Source organism: Sphaeramia orbicularis, chromosome 2, assembly GCF_902148855.1.
Source record: "Sphaeramia orbicularis chromosome 2, fSphaOr1.1, whole genome shotgun sequence".
Taxonomy (NCBI): Eukaryota; Metazoa; Chordata; class Actinopteri; order Kurtiformes; family Apogonidae; genus Sphaeramia; species Sphaeramia orbicularis.
In genome coordinates this window covers 10,286,670-10,304,844 of record NC_043958.1, presented here as the reverse complement: position 1 = coordinate 10,304,844, position 18,175 = coordinate 10,286,670, and the positions used below count along the sequence as shown (strand labels likewise).

Below are 18,175 nucleotides of genomic sequence, written 5' to 3'. Positions count from 1 at the left end.
AATGCGTACAGATAACACGCCAATTAAAAGTGCCGTGTATATTTACACGATTTCATGATATCATGTTGTTCATGGAAACTGCAAAGGTATGTACGAGAAAATGTTGATTACTGTTTAGTTCTTTTAGATGCTGTCAATAATAATGTTGGTCCAAAATTATGATATTCTTGTCAGATAATAGGAAAAATCACACACAGCCTGAGCCTCTGAAATCCAGAGAACACAACAAGAGAACTTGGTGAGGTGAGAAAACTATGATTCAGATCCCTGATTGAGATTCTGCCTCAAAAGGTCATCATATGATCAGACTGCCTGACACATTTCCCAAACAAAGGACAAAGAAGCGGGTAAACATTAGTAATACAGAATGAGTGAAAGTTAACTGTTGTCAGATTTTTGGGTGTTTAAAGACATCTACATCATTAACTGATGAAGAAAAGGCAAAAACATCACCGGAATGCAAAAAATTAAGTTTGTGATGCTTAAAATATGCAGAACCCTGATTGAATATGTCCAATGTTCTAACTAAATCTAAGCCCATGATGGGAGGAATGGATGCATATTTACATATCAAATAAAACAGATCAGATAAAACTACAAATACTGTCGGTGATGAATAACAAGACATAGTATATTTAGAAATAATACCTTTCTGTTTTAATGTGCTTTCTCCATACTTGGCCCTACTTTTTCAGATTTTGGGGACGCGTTCATGTTTTCGACCCACCTTTCCAGTTGACTTGACTCCCTTCCAAACACAGAAGTAACAGACGAGCCAGACGCTGGCCAGACACAGAGCCAGTTTCCAGTTGATCGGACCCAGCTCATCTAGAGTGTTGGACAGGTGGAGCACCTCCCGCCTAAAATACAAGCAACGGTTATGGATCATCTTACTGAATAACAAAGAAAGAAAACCAAGAAGCCACACTCACTCCCAAAACTCCATAACGGGTGAAGTGGCGTTCTCAGGGAGGTTACTCCCAGTAGCTGTCTGGTTGTGGTGATCAAACAGGAAACAAGAATCTGCAGGAACACACACATGATAGTGTATTAAAAACCGTGTTGGGAGAAACACATTACAAAAGTAATGCCTTACAGTAACAGATGACTTTTTGCTGTAACACAGTAGTTTAAGGCATTACTAATAAATTTTCAGTATTATTTTACTCAGTACATGTTCAATAGCGCTTTTCATCCATAATTAAATTGCTCAAATGAAAAAAAAAACAAAAAACAAAAACAGCAAGACCGTGAGACCTTAAGGAATCAAAATCTGTAAAGTTCTATTTCCTGTTGGTGTTCAGCCAATGGATGAAGACGGCAGAAGACAGTCCATTGTCCACGTGGACGTACGCTCATTACCAACCCTAAACCTGCTTTACAGAAGCTAGTTAGCATGATCCCTGTGATCAGTAATGACAAGGTAAGCTAATGTTTGTAGGACTAGTTCGAATTCTTTATCCACTGCAGATTTATCTACCAGCATCCTCTGTGCTGTGCTCTCTATTTGATCATGTAAAATGTTAAAAAAAAATGCAAGCGTTCCTGCTGGGATTCAAACATCGTAGACCATAGCATAACTTACTGATTTATCTGTCCACATGTACTTCGGAGCACAAATTTATGAATCCCAAGGCTTTCCTATTGTTTGTATTGGGTGGGTGGGCTATTATTTGACTTTGGGTCGGGGGATATTAGAAATACCTCTCCCCGTCTAGAAGAGATTGGAATTCCCTGTCCTGTCCTGATTCCGTCTCTGCTGCAGTTCAGAGACTGGACATACACCCGTGTATATTTGGCATGTTTTTTTGCGCCGCCAATTCAAAATTAACATTGTTCTGTATTACAAACTTCTATGTGTTCTGTGTGCTCTTATACTGAAGGGTCAAATCGGATGTCCACAAATAAAAACTTACACGGGCTCAGTGAGTTCCAGTTGAACTTTACCGATGGCTGTGTATGTGATTGTTCTCCCGTGAATTGGGCGAGTTACCATGGTATTCCTACCCGTAAAATGTCTGATGCAACAAACATCAGAATACACTCTTCTTCAGTCGCCATTTTGATCTGAATATCACCTGGTTTGACACTCGGACTGTACCTGACTCAGAGTTACCCCCTATGGCATTTTACGCATCGCTTGCGATCAGTGTGTTTATATGAAGAGAAATGTGTCGCTTGCGTCACAGGCATTGACTGTGTAGGCAGCCTAATACAGGAATTATGTAATGCATTACAATTCTGAGACAGTAATATTGTAAGGGAAGGAATTACTTTTAACCCATAAAGACCCAAACAGCCACCGGCGACCAAAACCACCAACTGATCTTAAATGATTAATATCTGTTGATCCGTTAATCCTATCAATACATGTGAATAATTCACATAAAATACAGTTTTTCATCTTTTCATGGTCATCAGATATGACCCATTTGGATGTTCAGAGGCTCCGTAGTTACCGTGGAAACACCATCATCTTCTACAACATTGATTCACCAGTAAAACCCATGGAGTTGGATCAATGACAGTGGATGGAGACATTGGGTTTATGTTTAGTTAATGATATATTTTACTGAAAATGTCACTTTTCCTTCAGTTTTCTGTTTTTGTAATAATAACCCTCAACTATAATCTGAGCTTTAATGAACATCTACATGATCAGCACATTAAATATAGAAAAATACCTGATTTTGACTGAAAAAATACAAAACACAGAGGATAATATTATAATAAATGATGATAAATCACTTGCGAAAGGTTAAATAGAGAGAAAAATTCATTTGGGAACTGACACAAAAGTAACATTGGGCCTTTATGGGTTAAATAACAGTAACAAGTAATCTATAATGCATTACAGTTTGGAAGTAACTTGTACAACACTGATTAAAACTGAGTCTAGGTGCTTTAGGAGCAGAGGTGGAGGTTATTTACTGACTGGTGTTCCAGGTGTTGTTACAATGCGACCATGGCAGCACCTCCTGGAAGCTGTAGGTCAGGTAGAAGACAGCCCAGGCCAGGATGACGATGTAGTACACACAGCCGTGCAGGATCATCACCTGACTTGCATATCCCAGACCTGGACAGACATACACGAAGATAAACAGTGTGAAGGTTAACACAACATCATCTGATGAAAGCCATAAAACACACATATTGTTACATAAACATCAAGCTCCCACACGCATATATTCTATCGTCATCTCCAAGCCACTTGAGTTTCTGATAAAAGTATCTATTTATCCCAGTACTCAACTTGCAGCCCACATCGAGTATATCTTCGTTAAACTGAATGATGCTCTTATGAGGTTTAAGTGGGTTAGAGAGCCAAGGCTGTTTGCCCAGACAAATAGCTGTTTGTGGTTTTCACTAATGAAATTCAGGCCTTATTCTGACACCAGTGACAGCCTATATATGTGCAAGACAGAGAAGAATTCCAACAGAAGCATCGCTTTGTTCAAGTTTCTTCATGTATAGCTAGTGTCTGCACAGAGAGGCCTGAGGAAGTACTGCATGTGCTCCTCTAAAAGTCCAACCTTGTGCTGTGTGTGTTTCTGTCGACCATATGGACTGAGAGTCATCAGCCACACACATGTACACATACACTCGCACAATTATCGTTTATTTGTCATAGCTCCAAAAGCTTAAATGAAGGTTTACTGGAGCTCCAAACACACACACTTGCTCTGTTTACAGTGTGTTTCCCAGGTGGTCCAGCTAGCACGGTCCCCGCCTTGGCTGCACCTGCACATGGAAAGGTCAGTGCCTGTTTTACAAGAGCTTTGACTGTGACTAAAATAAGTTTTACTGGCACATTTCATGTTCTGTAGCCTCTCTGAGCCTAACCAGAGTCAAGGCTATAGCTGACAGAGAGTATTCATCTGTTTGGTGCCTCAGAAGATACTTGTTGTTTGTTGGTTTTACTTTAGTATACAGGGGAAAGAGCATGATTAGCAAGCACTACTCAGCTTTTTCAATGTTTTGCAGACATTCAGATAGTTCTAAACAAAGTCTACCAGTTTGAGACTCGCAACACGATACCTCAGAAAAATCCTGATTTAAAACCTTAAAATTTGGACAAAAGAATGAACAGAATTTGCTGGACAAAGGACGAAGATGAAGGTTGCTGTTAACTTGCAAATCCTGTTTTTAGTTAAAAATAGTTGCAACTGGGATAGCTGTAAACTGATACTGATGTAATAGTAGATGCATCTAATCGTTGTTAGTTCAGTATCAATTTTATGCATTAACTTGAAAAGTGGCCCTTTTAGCTTCAAATGTTTTAGAAATGTCACCATAAATCAGTCAAAAACATACACCAAAATCTTAACTAACACAAAACCAAATTATGCAAACAGACAAGACTTAGAGACAACAGACAAAATGGCACAACTTCAACATATTATGGATGAATTGCAACAAGTTTGGTGGAAAAATATTCCATGTTTTTTCCACTTTGACATCAGAAAAAAATTGATAACAGAGAAAGACAGATTGGTATACAGTTAGATGAAAAATGAACTACATTACATATTACTGTGCGAGTCTTACAAGTTTTACAACATACTTCATGAAAAAAAAATCCCAAAACAGACCCATTTCAGCTGGTTCATAAGTCTTTTATCACAACTTGAAATTACCTGCTATACAATATCAATAAAAAAGTACCTGTTTTTGTGAAATCTGACATTATGATACTATGATCTTATATCAAAAATTGGCAGATAGGCAATGTCTGGATTAAAGACCTTATGAAACATCTAGCATTAGAGAAAATAAGATGTACCACAAGAGGCAATGCAGCCAAATTCTACGCAAGCCTGTCCTATCAGATATTGAAAACATGGACACAAACAACTTCTCATTCTAACTAAGGACACATACTTTATTATCTATTGATTTTAAATTAATTAATTATTTTATTTTAGGATTTATTTTGGAGGTGTGGGTTTATATATTTTGGTTGGAGTATGAGGTGCATCAGGGTTGGGATTCTGTTAGAGTGGGGTTACATAACTATGTTGTTATATATTATGTACAATCAATTCTACAATTATGATTGTTACAATATAAAAAATCAATAAATAAAACTTTGGAGACAAAAAATAGGGACAGGGCATTTTTCCAAATCATTTGGTCTGAGTAGTCAGTACTGAAGTTCAATACTCAGCCCTGAGTTTCATATGGGCTCAGTCAGTCAACACACCAACTGTGCCTGTTACAAAGAACTGAATGACAAGTATTGATAACATTTACACATTACACATTTACACATTACTCACTGTGCTGCACCTATAAACAAACACATCTGGGAGAAATGCATGGACAACCAAAAGAAACAAACATGAATGACTTTTTCTTATTAAATATGTGTAGAATACGGTTTTCTTATAGATATATTTCATAGATATAAGTTATGTATGAGAGACAACCAACATAACGCAGGCTTTGCATTGGTTGGATAGCAGGACAGTGTATTAGACAGCGAGCCATGCACCTGTGATTTGGTTAATTTTCGAAAAGCACGGCCAAAAAAACGGTTCAGGGCTTGCTCAAAGCCATGCCAATTATGAAAATATTGTTCTCTTACCTTGTCACGGCCTAATTTTGGCTAAATCCATCTATTTTTCGAAAAAGTGAAGCAAATCATCAATTAACTCTAGAGGGTCCCTGGACGCGTCGGCGCGTCCTGGTGACATGCATGATTTAAGATGATGTGGAGCAAGACGGAGCCTCGCTGAAGCTCTGTTTCAATTTATGTGGAAAGTGCAGATGTCAAACTAATACTGTAAAGTCAATCGTGTTGAAAGCACATGGAAAACCAAAGTTATGAGACAATAAAAACATTATTTTTCGGTGATAGTTTCATTCTGTTTGGTGTGTGTTCGGTGCAGGTAGAGACGGTAAAAACGGACTTCTAAGTGAATTACACTTCCTGCTTTCAAGAAAGAAAACATATCACCCTATTTCTATTGGTGGAAAAGCCAATCAGAGGCATCCATACTGTGCCGTGCATAATCTAATATAACTTTTATACCTAGTCATCTCCATCTTATATCAATTTCGACTTAATTTGCAATTCTAGTCATGGACAGTGACTAGAATTTTATTATTTTCATTACTTAATTATTTATTTCTTAACTATTTTTGCACATTTGTACTTGGCTGAATAAATCTTCTAAACTGTTAAATGTTGTTTGTGTAATGAACAGGATCTGACAATACATTCAACGACATGTGTCACCTTTATCCCCACCAGAATATTATACACCCTGTTTTTTTTTTTTTTTTTTACACACCCTGTTTCTCCATTTCTGCCAAATACACTGTAGCAGGATACAATGAAAACATAATCTTTCACCTGAATTGTGTGTTTTTATTGGCAGGAAAGTTGCCTTCTGCCTCTCCCTTGGATTGTTTTGAACACAAAGCCATTTTAAAATACCCTGTGCATACCTGAAGCTGGCAGGGTGTGCCAAATGTCTGATCTGTCACTGGTTATACAACTTCAGGAGTGATATCATCAGTTGGTATGAACAAAGACCAGCAGAAAGTATTAGAGATTAAGGTGATTAAAGTCTGTTAAATTGGAGTATGAATGAGAAAAGCCGGTGGAGAGGAGACTAAGGGGAAAGAATATGAATTATGGTTTATGACACAGACTACTTTATTTTACATATATTGGATACTCAAGTGAATTAGCAGGGTTCCTACAGGCTAAGATAAAATTTAAGACTTTTTAAGACAACTTAGAATAGAATTTATTGCCCATTTCACAGCTGAAAATTTGTGTCTCCTAGAATTTAGGAAAATGTATTTATTTATTCTAACGCCTTGATTTCCATCAGGGGCTGCAAAGTTTGCGATAATTGGTTCCTAATTTCAAAATAAATTATCAGGTTGGAACTGAGTCAACTAACATTACTTTTGTTGCAGTTTGGACATTTCACAGACACATTCAAACATAATACAGCAAACAAGTTTATGGTAACATCACTTAAGACCTACTAAATCAAATTTAATAACTTTTAAAGACTTTTTTAAGGTATTAAATGCAGATTTGTAAATTCAAGATTTTTAAAACTTTTTAAGATCCAGCAGGAACCCTGATTATTACTGCAGTGCTTCTGAGGCAAATATTAAAATACTGTGCAAAATGTACATTGTATAGTGTAATTTCCACTATATTCCCCAGTGAAAATATGATCCGCAGGAAAATACATGTTTACAAGCTGGTAAACAAAGCCAAAAAAGCAAGACATATGAAGACAGTGACTGACTATACAACCAGACATGGATATCTGAAAGCATTAGTATTCCACTGTTTGGAAATGAATGAAAACAATTATTTGCATTATTCAAGGTCGGAAAATCATCAGAAAATACTGCATTTTTGTTGTATTGTCATTTTCTGTAAGTAAATGCTCTAAATGACAGTATTTTTACTTAGACTTTGGGGGAAATGTCATAGAAACAAATTCCTTTTACTCAAAAAGACCCTTCAAATAGTAAAACCAGCTGTCTTTTCATTTTACCAAGCTATTTGTAATACATACCTCCAAATAACGGGCATATGGTCCTCCAGGCACTGACCCCTCCCAGGCTGGTGTACTGTCCCAGCGAGGTCTCCAGGAGGAACAGGGGGATGCCGCACAGCACCAGGAACAACAGGTAAGGTACAAAGAACACACCTGGACACACACAACGAGCTATCCTTCATTCATCATATTCATTAATCCCTTATCTCAAAAAAAAAAACAAAAAAAAACAAAAAAAACAAACAAACAAACAAACAAAAAAAAACTCCTACCTTCTTTAAATGTAATCTGAAATCAACAGCTCAATCCCAGTCTAAACATTTTACTGTGTGTAGACATAGAGCTTCAACAACTATACTTCTACACTTAAAGTCTGTGAAAAGCAGAAATAAATATGTTCAAAGTTTGCCAGATATGCAAAAGTAAGATAAAGCTGATGAAAAAAGCTGTATTCAATGCTCTGTAATGTGGGGCTGTGAGTCCACTGAAGGAGAAAGAGCAGACAGGCGTAGCAGCCCAAAACCAATATAAGTACAGGAAATATGATATAATGCCTAAAATAAAAGCTAAGAGTCAATTACAAGCTGAGTCTCCGAAGGTGAGGCTGAAGTGAAGTTTAATTTAATACTCAACAATACAGGCTACTCCTGCTATTTTGGACACTGTGTTGTTCTGGATCACTTATCTAAAATGTTATTGTCTGATTTCAGTCACTGCAGGTGTATGTCTTAGTTTTTTTTTTAACAAAACTGTCATTAGTCGCTTTTCCATTGACCCTTAAACTGCATGAATATAACTTACGCATAAAAATTCACTTAATGTAAAAACGACAATTTCGCCAAAAGTCTCGTTTTTTGATTAAAAGTTTTTTCGCTGGCAAGAGGTGGTTTTTCTGGTGTAGCACAACTGGTATATCATGCAAAATTGCAATGGAAAGAGCTTTTTCCGTAACCAGAGTCATGTGAATTAAAAAAAACAAACAAAACAAATGTTAATGGACGTTACAAGAAGCGAAGAAGAGTTTTAAAAGAAACATGGTGCAGTATGTGTGGACACACCAGGAAACTGAATATTTATTTATTTATTTAATAATGAATATATCTGTAAATCAAAACGATAATTACGTTCATCGCCATGTTTATGGAAAGGCTTCTCATGTCATCTTGTGATAATAAATAAACAAATCATCGCATTTGTGATTTAATGGAAAAACCGACATTATGCACTTCTGTTTTTTCAACATTTAGTAAATATCGGTCAAGTTTTGCGCAGATGTCCAATGGAAAAGTGACTATTTGGAGAAACTTACAAGTGGCAGAAGAAGGTAATGTTTTCACAATAAAAGCTATGTTAAGCAGTGAATGGTTTCTATCAACTGAAATGACAGAGGATTTTATTTTGAAACAGTTATAGAAGTGTTACATTTATAGAAAAGCAAAATGCAGTACTTTTAACACCACAAACACGAGTCTTTTGTGCCACATAGGACCATTCTATTCAACTTACCTAAATTATTAAACACAAGAAGTTATATATATATGAAAAAACCTTCTAATATAGGCCTGATGCCTGGGTAAATAAAAGTAAATAAAGACCCCAGCCACAATTTAAGGACATTTTGCATGTTAAATATTGAAAAAAATCACAATATTTGGAATATTTTCATAGATTTATCTTGCCATCAGACAACTTCAACTGTAACTGAATACTACTTCTTTCAAAGCCATCACACTTTCTTGCCAAAAATAATAAGTTTATGGCCTGGAACAAGGGTCCATAAGGTCTGTATGGCATGAAGAAAAACACTGAAAATATCTAAAACATAAATTTAAAAGTTGGGTCTTTTTCAACTGGCTAAAATACAGTTCACAGCAGTCGTCTATGTTGCGTAACTTCTGCTTCAGCTAAATTGCTTAAGCATGCCAACATACATGAAAAACAACTGTGAAATACCACTACCTCCCTTTTGTACAAATTTTCCTTTTCCATTTATGCAAGTTGGTATGCTGATTCACTGACTACCATAATGTAGCTGTGAGCATGTGGGAGGAATCACTGATGCTACTGTGATGTCATTGTTAAATAGTTTATAGTGTTAGGGGAGGGGTCATGCTGAGTACAGATCCCACTCATTGCCAAAAGATCCCAAAAGGACAGTTTAAGTTAGTTTCTCATTTCACAATTATGTGCACAGTCTTACTATGTTTTAAGCAAGTACTTTCCAACATGTACAACTGAATCTGCTTCACACAGACTTTAAGCTAATGTAGCAAAAAACAGAAAGCTCACAACTAACTTAACTGGCACAGAAATAAGAATATATCTACCTTGAAACTTTAAGCCCACAAAAACACTTACTGTCCCACTATCTTACAATTGTAACCTCTAGGCTGAGGAAGAGATAAGGACATGAGGTGAAAAGGGAAGGTGAGGGATAAAGAGAGCAGAAAGGGCAAAAAGTAAGACAGAATTTACACCGTTACAAACTTTTTCAACCTTTTCAGCTGAAACTTCCAAAGTGCACATGCCATACCTCCTCCATTCTTGTAGCAGAGGTAAGGGAACCTCCAGACGTTTCCCAGACCTATAATCTGCCCCGCCACAGCCAGAAGGAACTCAGCTTTGCTCGCCCACTGGCCCCTGGCGTGCAAGCCATCTTTGGTGGCCCCTTTCCCATTGGGGAGACTCCCTTGGGGCACCTTGTTCAGCAGTGGGTGCCCTTGTTGTGGAGACAGTTGGTCGACCATCACTGGCTCTGGCAGAGACACGCACACAACCCTGAAGACAAAACAACAAAAGAAAACAGGAGGAAAGTCAAATGCAGGTCCATTTATCCAGTTAAGCCAGGACAGAAACAGCACATGTAACCTTCAAAACACAAGAAAATGAAGCACCGTCTACTCACATCTGCACAGCTGGGTTTGAATCACAAGAACTCGTGTGAATTTTCTGACAGTTACTTTTGTTGCAGGACTTATCAGTGACCTATCTATCAAGGATGGTACTGCGTGGGTGTGTCCTTTATCTGTACTCCGCAGCACACTCAAGGCTGCAGCCTAACAAGACAAAATTAACTTGTGCATCTGGCATCTGTATCTGCAAACAATAGGGTTTTCTATTAGAATCATTTGTCTGTATTTCTTATGAATCAGGCAATCTACAGTCGTGGAAAAAATTATTAGGTCACCCCTTATTTTCTTCAATTTCTTGGTCATTTTTAATGCCTGGTACAACTAAAGGTGCATTTGTTTGGACAAATGTAATGAGACCAACAAAATAGCTCATACGAGTTTAATTTCAGAGCTGATATCTAGCCATTTTCCATGTTTTCTTGATAATAACCAAAATCACATAATTTCTTACATCAATAGCTATGGAATTGTACTGTCAAAAACAGTGCTTTTAGGCATTCCATGTTATCTTTTCTGTCTGTTTTAGTCACATGATACACACAGGAGTTAGTACTTGATTGCATAACCATTGTTTTTGATGACTTTTTAATGGTCTAATAATTTTTTCTGCAACTGTACGCTGCCAGAAAGCAATGTCAGAGCTGCTTGTATTCAATCCAATACTTTCATATCTACAATGAAATAAAATAAAGCACAGCAGCAATCATTTTTGGGTAACAAGCTGGAATGAAGTGATTTCCACAAAACATAAACCTATAAAAATAAAAGACACTACAAACTTCTATATATCCACAAGTGATGGATTTACGGCTTTGGGCTGATGATGCATGGGGATACGACCCAAAAATGACATATGCAAGGTTATAATACTTCCTTTTCAAATATAATATAGTGTACAGTCATAGTATACATAACACAGCACCACAGCATTTGCATTTATGATCCAACAAAAACAACACAATGAAACTATCTGCTCTTCTACCTAGTCAATACTTTTACTGACTTTAAAGTGCATGACTCAGCATCATCAGACTCCACTGTATGCATTTCCTTGAACCCCTATTACATATTAATATAGTAATAACTGCATTTCCAGGTTCTACCCAGCCTTTCTTATAGATTTTAGCATTAAAATATTAACAAATAATACATTTTTGAGTAATTTCTACCTTTATCCACGTTACTTGAGCCTAAATTCAGACGATGGAGCACTCGTGTGACTTTTAATCTGTTTTTTTTTGGTTTTGTTTTTTTTAAATTGCTGTGGACGTCTTGACCCCGGTATCACTTCCTTTACCTCCGTATTAACTCCTGCTGCTCCATGTGACCACACACCCCTGTGTTATAACCTCAACAAAGCTGATTTTATAAGCCACCGGTCACTTTCACTTTCACTGGTTCAATTTCTCCACACAGACAATGACAACACGGCGAATTTTTTGGATGGAACACCTTTCGTAACGTTGCTGTTTTAACCCGGAATGTCACATATGTAACGGGTTTCCTTATCGCTCTCGCGCTCAGACTGGTTTAATTGCAGAGTTAAGTGAAGATTGCTCAAATACTGTCAGGTTTAATAATTTCACCAAAGCATTACATTCAATTTTTTATGATAAAGATGAGTTATACGGTGAAAAAGGAACATGAATTCGGTGTTACATAGCCTACCTCTGTGTTCCCGGTAGTTCTCAACACAGCGACCACCCCCGCACACCCCTGCGAGACCGGTAAGGTGGTATGTTCCGGCACAGGGGCAGACACTAGTTTGGGCTGGTGCATGGATGCAACACTACACACATATGTAACAACGTCACCTTGTCTGATATAATAATAATAATAATAATAATAATAATAATAATAATAATAATAATAATAATAATAATAATAATAAATAATAAAAAAAAAGAAGGTAATAATCAAACTGCGTCTTTCTGTAAAGTAGGCTATATTATAACCAGAAGTACCAATATGTCAGCAGGACTGCTGCCTCCCTGCAAGATACTGTTTAGTTTAGTTCAGTGTTTTTCAACCTTGGGGTCGGGATCCCCACATGGGGTCGAATGAAATTTCTAGTAGACAATCACAATACTTTAAAGGCAAACTGACAAACTCTGAAGCTGCAACTGAAGCACTATGGTACTGTTTATCTTTCAAATGTTCATTGTGGTCAGTTTCAGATCCTGCAGCTCTTTAACTGGTTTTACACAGATATACATACTGGTTTTATAGGAAATACATACTGTTAATACTGATAATTGTGCCTATTCACACTTTATCCAGTCTTATTTTTTATTCTTTATTCTACTAAGCTCTATGCTTATGCTACATTGTTAAATTGTAGGACATTTTCCTTTTTTTTTTAAATTAGATTTTCTTATCTTAATTTTTTTAGTTTTTTTGTAATTTTATATTTGCTCAATTCTTATTTCTGTAGCGCTGGTGTTTGTAAATATTAATGCACTGACTGGAGTTACACCCCTAATTTCATTGTACACACAATGACAATCAAGGCTATTCTATTCTATTCTATTCTATTCTAAGTATAAGTGCTGTGATAATCTGTAATATGTGCCACCAGTGCCAATTTATGATTAACTGGTCTGTTGTAGGTATTAACAGAGGCTTATTTACCATTGTACGATGATGATTTAATTCTCAGATATGTTGCAGCTTGTATAAATTCTTGGGTGGCCTAATCAATCTAACCTGACCTGCCTTGAGCACATAAGTTATACAAAGCTTGGCTGGGATACAAATCCCACAGGTGTAGGTGTATCACCTGTGGCTGTGATTACAAGGTAATCTTAGGACAATGTCACAACATTAATTTCTGTCATGTTTTGGACATAAAACTTTGTGAACCGAGATGTAACCTACTGAATCAACCCCAGATCATAACACTGCCCCCACAGGCTTGTTCTGTAAGCACTATGCATGATGGGTAATCACTTCATCCACCTCATCCATCACTCTGGAATGGAGTCAATCTGGACTCATCAGATCACATGACCTTTTTCCACTGAAACAAAGTCCAATCTTTATACTCCCTAATAAACTGATGGTTGTACATCAGCTGAAGAATTGGAACATATGAACCACTGCATCTGACCTTTTTGCTGAGTCAAATCCACTTGGAGACTTTCAGAAACATTTCATTTTATCAAAGTCAAGAGTCAACAAACATCTTTTTGTTATTTTTGGATTGATGTGTGCGTCTGCCAAACTCTGCTGTGGTCTGTGGGTCAGTTCTCATAAAGTAATGGCTTTGCTTTTAAGACTTGCGATTAGTTTTGTAAAAATATGAGATTTATTAAAAAAGCCTAAACTTTTAGAGATGTTGAGCTATTCAGAAAACATTTGGAGCGGCAGTCTTGGAAATACAGAACTAATGACACCAATGGTCCACACTGTTAGCGGAATAATATTAGAAAATACAAAAACCTAAATGATTAAGTCAATTTTGGTGTAGAAAATGGTGGTATGGCTTTTTAAATCTTATTCAAATATTTTATTCAGCCCAGTAAAGTGTTCACCGTATTCCCTACTTCTTCTATTTGCCATTAACTTTGGAAACAACTAGAACAATAACTAGTTGTGATGTCCATTTCAGCCTAATACTTTGGACTCTGTCTTGTAAATTGTCTTGGCGTCTTAACCATTTATGCCAGCACAAGTGGCTCTCAGCACGCTTAACGGCCTGTGTCATGCGCTCCTTCAGCTGAGCTTTTACAGCTGCAGTAAAACAACCAGGCTCCTGCAGATTAGGTTACATTACTAAGTTGATAAATTGACTAGTATGAATTTATCAAACCAATTCCTACAAAGAGCATGTGGGGAAATATTTTTCACAGGTTCCTCATTGTTTCTGCAGCTGACTCATGGTTTGTAGTGTACTGGTTTTGGCTGTATTGTTTTTGTATTCAAGGTCAGACAAGCCAAAGGATACAAGAGAAAACAACAAAAAAAAATACATAAGCCTGTATCTTAGTGCTATTATGGTAAGTTTCTAAAAAGCAGAACAAATACCTTTAAAGACATTGGAGTTGAAACGTTCAGACTGGCAGTCCAAACTAGCATGACTAAGTGCCTCAACAATGTTTTGTCCCTATTTATAACAAAATTAACTTAAGTCTCCCTCATTAGTAGAATAAATTCCCCAAAGAAAACCTAGAAGTCAAGGGCCAAGAGTCAGGAAGTGGTAAAACGTTTTGCAATCATATACCTGTACATTGCACAAATTCCTCAACTATTCGAGTGGACTCCACACAAACACACACACACACACACACACACACACACACACACACACACACACACACACACACTAAGCCTGCATATCTTCTTTCCAAATGCAGACTCTGCTTAGCCTCCCAGGGGGCCACATAAAAACCCCCACCTTTATGGGCCCTTCAATACAGTCACCATTGTTCTGTCCTGACAAACCTGCAGCCCCTGTAAACATGGTGCCATGGCGTGTAACTCAGACCAGCCGTAGCCATACACAATTTCTGCAGGCTTTACGGCTGCTTTTACTGCGTCTGGCATCCAGGGCAGTGGGTCACTGATATACAGTGGAAGGTATTGTAAAAGTCCTTCAGCTTAGGACTACACTGAGTTTTATTGTTGAGCTATGTTAAAGATAGTGGTGAAAATTCTGCTTTTTATTATGACATGTGCACGTGGAGCACATATATACATATATATATATATATATTCCACACACACATGCTCAACTTACCCAAGAGCTTATTATGCCCTCAGAATTAACCAAATAAGATACCAGCAGAATAATGAGCTGTTCAGTGGCAAAATACATCCTTATATTTTATCCTTTATGTTCTGCTTCCAAAAATGTTTATGGCTTAGAAGTAAAGAGCAAAAAAGCGCAGGTACTCTCTCGATAGAATTAACTTACCAGTTTGATCCTTTCTGTTTGTTGCTATCTGTTGTCAGGAGATGTGTGCAGTGAAGCTGAGTCAGACAAAAAGAATCAATCATGGGTGTTGAAGTTCTTAGACATAACCCTCTAGGGCCAGTGTCGTATTCTGGGATCTGTTAAAGAGCTCATTCAACAAGCGCTGGGTCTCGTGTTCAGAATGACGGCGTAACTGCTGCAGATAAGATATCTGCGTGCTGTTCATTTAAAGACAACCTTGGTCCCAGCTGCTGAAATAGTGCCACAAGGTGCCAGAGATGTACAAACACACTCTTTAATGTATCATCTGTCGCCTGGATAGCAGATACTGTGAAGATAAGGTCTCATGAGTCATTCATTGGTTCACTTCACACCTGGCGTGAGCATGTGTCTCCATGTGCATCTCAGGTGACCACTTGGGATCGGACCACACTTCCCTGCTCTATTATGAAGAACAAAACATACATCACCTAAGTAGTCAGCTGGAAATGAAAAGGAGACGGCAAGGAAATCAAAACAATTAAAGATATGCCATATTATCGACTATGTACACAAAATCCATACTAATGTCATGTATAATGTCATGTAAAGAGCTGATTTCTAGGCACTTTGCTCAGGTTGTGAACACATGTTACTTCCTGATAGCTTCCTTGCCAGCTTGGGGCATGTAACCTTGGTAACCAGCCAGTCTCACCTCTATCAGCATATGCCTCTCTGTACAACTATAGATTGTACTGTTTGTGGGTAACACTACTAACTAGAAGCACTCGGAGAGCGCAGACCTCCGCCAAGGCTGATCAGTGGGCCCCCCCGTGGGCCCCCCCACCCCCGATCACCACCAAAATTTAATCATTTCTTCCTTATCCCATTTCCAACAAACTCTGAAAATTTCATCCAAATCTGTCCATAACTTTTTGAGATATGTTGCACACTAACGGACAGACAAACAAACAGACAAACAAACAAACAAACAAACAAACCCTGGCAAAAACATAACCTCCTTGGCGGAGGTAATTACTGCCTACAGGGATGTGTTTACCATCTGTCATTGCACTTTGTCTCTATGACTGCACTGCATTGTAAGATATTTGTGTTGGCAGAGGGTCTAGAGCATAAGTAGTCATGCAGGCTACATATATAGATTTGAACAAACACTACACACTACCAGGGTGTATTCATTGCACGTTCCAGAACAAAACCAAAACACAAAAGATGTTTGACAGACGTACTGGCCGTACAAACATTGTGGACAAAGCCAGACATTACAGACTTCCTGCACGAGTGTGTGATCTTTAGTGTCATCTAACAGCTGAATACCCCTTTGCCTCTCCCTCCCCTATGGTGGCCGCAAAATGTACAAGGCTTTCATTAGGCCTAGTGTTTGGTTTAGTCTGTTCTAGGCTTTTAGTTACAGGGATACATTAAGTCTGGTCCACACTCCAACATAGTGGGTTCACAATAATGGATGCCACCCACCATAATGTGCAAAAATTAACCATCAAACCAGCTCCAACTGTGGTCTGAATGACTGAATCTTAGGCCATGTCCACACAAGACAGCATCTTTTCCCATCCGATCGTTTTCTTTGTTGTTTTCCAAAAAGTGCTCCGTCAACACAGTCATTTCAGGAAATATCTGCCTCCACATGAAACCACTGAAAACGACTGAAAATGATGTTGTACAAATGCCAGGCCTGTATGTGGCATTGTAATGCTCTCACAAAAAAACGAGAAGAAGACGTGGAGCATGCGCATAAAGCTTTTTGGTTCTACTGGGTCTAATCCAATAATTCCTCCTGGCTGCCCATCTCCGCAGTAGATCCAAGAGGATATAGTGAATGCTGCTAGCTATGGTTGTTTGTTGCTCATTGAAATGAAAGAGTAGCAGAAGATTTTGATTCCATATTTCCAGTAAGCTCAATAGCGGTTGTAGCACGAGCATTTTTCTGTAGTCTGTCATTGTTGTTGTTGTGAAGTGGCGTCTTGCTTCAGGGGTGAAAGGTTAGAGAGGTGGGGCTACGACATCATCATTTTAGAAAAGTTGCGTTATGGTCGTACAGACAAAGATGCGTTTTCAGATTTATCCACTCTGGGACCTGGTTTCAAAAAGTTGTGATTTCTGTGACTGAAAATGCCAGTTTTGTGTGGACGAAAGGCCTATCCAATACAAAACTTTTGTGGATATGAACGTCTTCGTACGGACAGGGTCTGAGTCTAATCTCTAAGCATTATAGGTGCATTCCTTCTGCTAGTGATCAGATCATCAAGAAATACATCTCAAGTATGAACACAGCCTTTGTCTGACTTATAGTCACTATCATGGAGCAGACTTTCTTTCCAAAAACATCATTAAAAAAACTGCCCAAATCATGCCATATGTATGCGATTAAATTCCATCTATTCAACTCGTGCTCATGTGTATCTCATGTTAAAATATTCCTTTAACTCAGAAGTGCAAAGACATCATTCACCCACTCTGTCTGTGGCACTGACAGACTAACAAATGCCAAAAACAAGTTAAAACCCAACACCAATAAACTCTGACAACTTAACAAAGGATGCAAAAAACCTGTTAATCATTTATTTTATTTTCTTAGCCCCTCCACAGAGGTCAGAGGTCAGGTCCACTTCTGCAAAGCTACAGCACAAGAGGACTTACTCAAGTAAACAAGGTCAATAAACAATAAATATAAGACAAAGTATTTGATTATGGTCTAGAAGCTACCAGACCTGCACTGAGTGGCTGCTTCAACATCAGCACAAACACTATAAGGTCTTGAACGGTCCCCTCTCCTGCTTTGAACCCACTAAAAA

The 18,175-nt window shown here is 37.9% G+C and overlaps 1 protein-coding gene across 6 annotated transcripts in view; it reads right to left on the bottom strand.

Annotated features, from left to right (window-relative positions):
• Positions 1-18,175, bottom strand: part of LOC115433711 (sodium- and chloride-dependent GABA transporter 2-like) — a 46,795-nt gene that overhangs the window by 15,338 nt on the left and 13,282 nt on the right. For 2 of the 6 annotated variants that reach the window (XM_030155191.1, XM_030155199.1), the window contains 5 exons: positions 10,069-10,313; positions 7,554-7,688; positions 2,936-3,076; positions 933-1,023; positions 728-860 (listed from right to left, as the gene is read on the bottom strand). In XM_030155191.1, the coding sequence (XP_030011051.1) occupies positions 728-860; positions 933-1,023; positions 2,936-3,076; positions 7,554-7,688; positions 10,069-10,282 (714 nt within the window). In that variant the 5' untranslated portion in view covers positions 10,283-10,313. Of the gene's footprint in view, positions 1-727; positions 861-932; positions 1,024-2,935; positions 3,077-7,553; positions 7,689-10,068; positions 10,314-10,440; positions 10,628-11,616; positions 11,636-11,744; positions 11,927-12,115; positions 12,180-18,175 lie in introns of those variants that run through there. The other 4 variants (XM_030155206.1, XM_030155176.1, XM_030155214.1 and 1 more) reach the window with 4 other exon arrangements.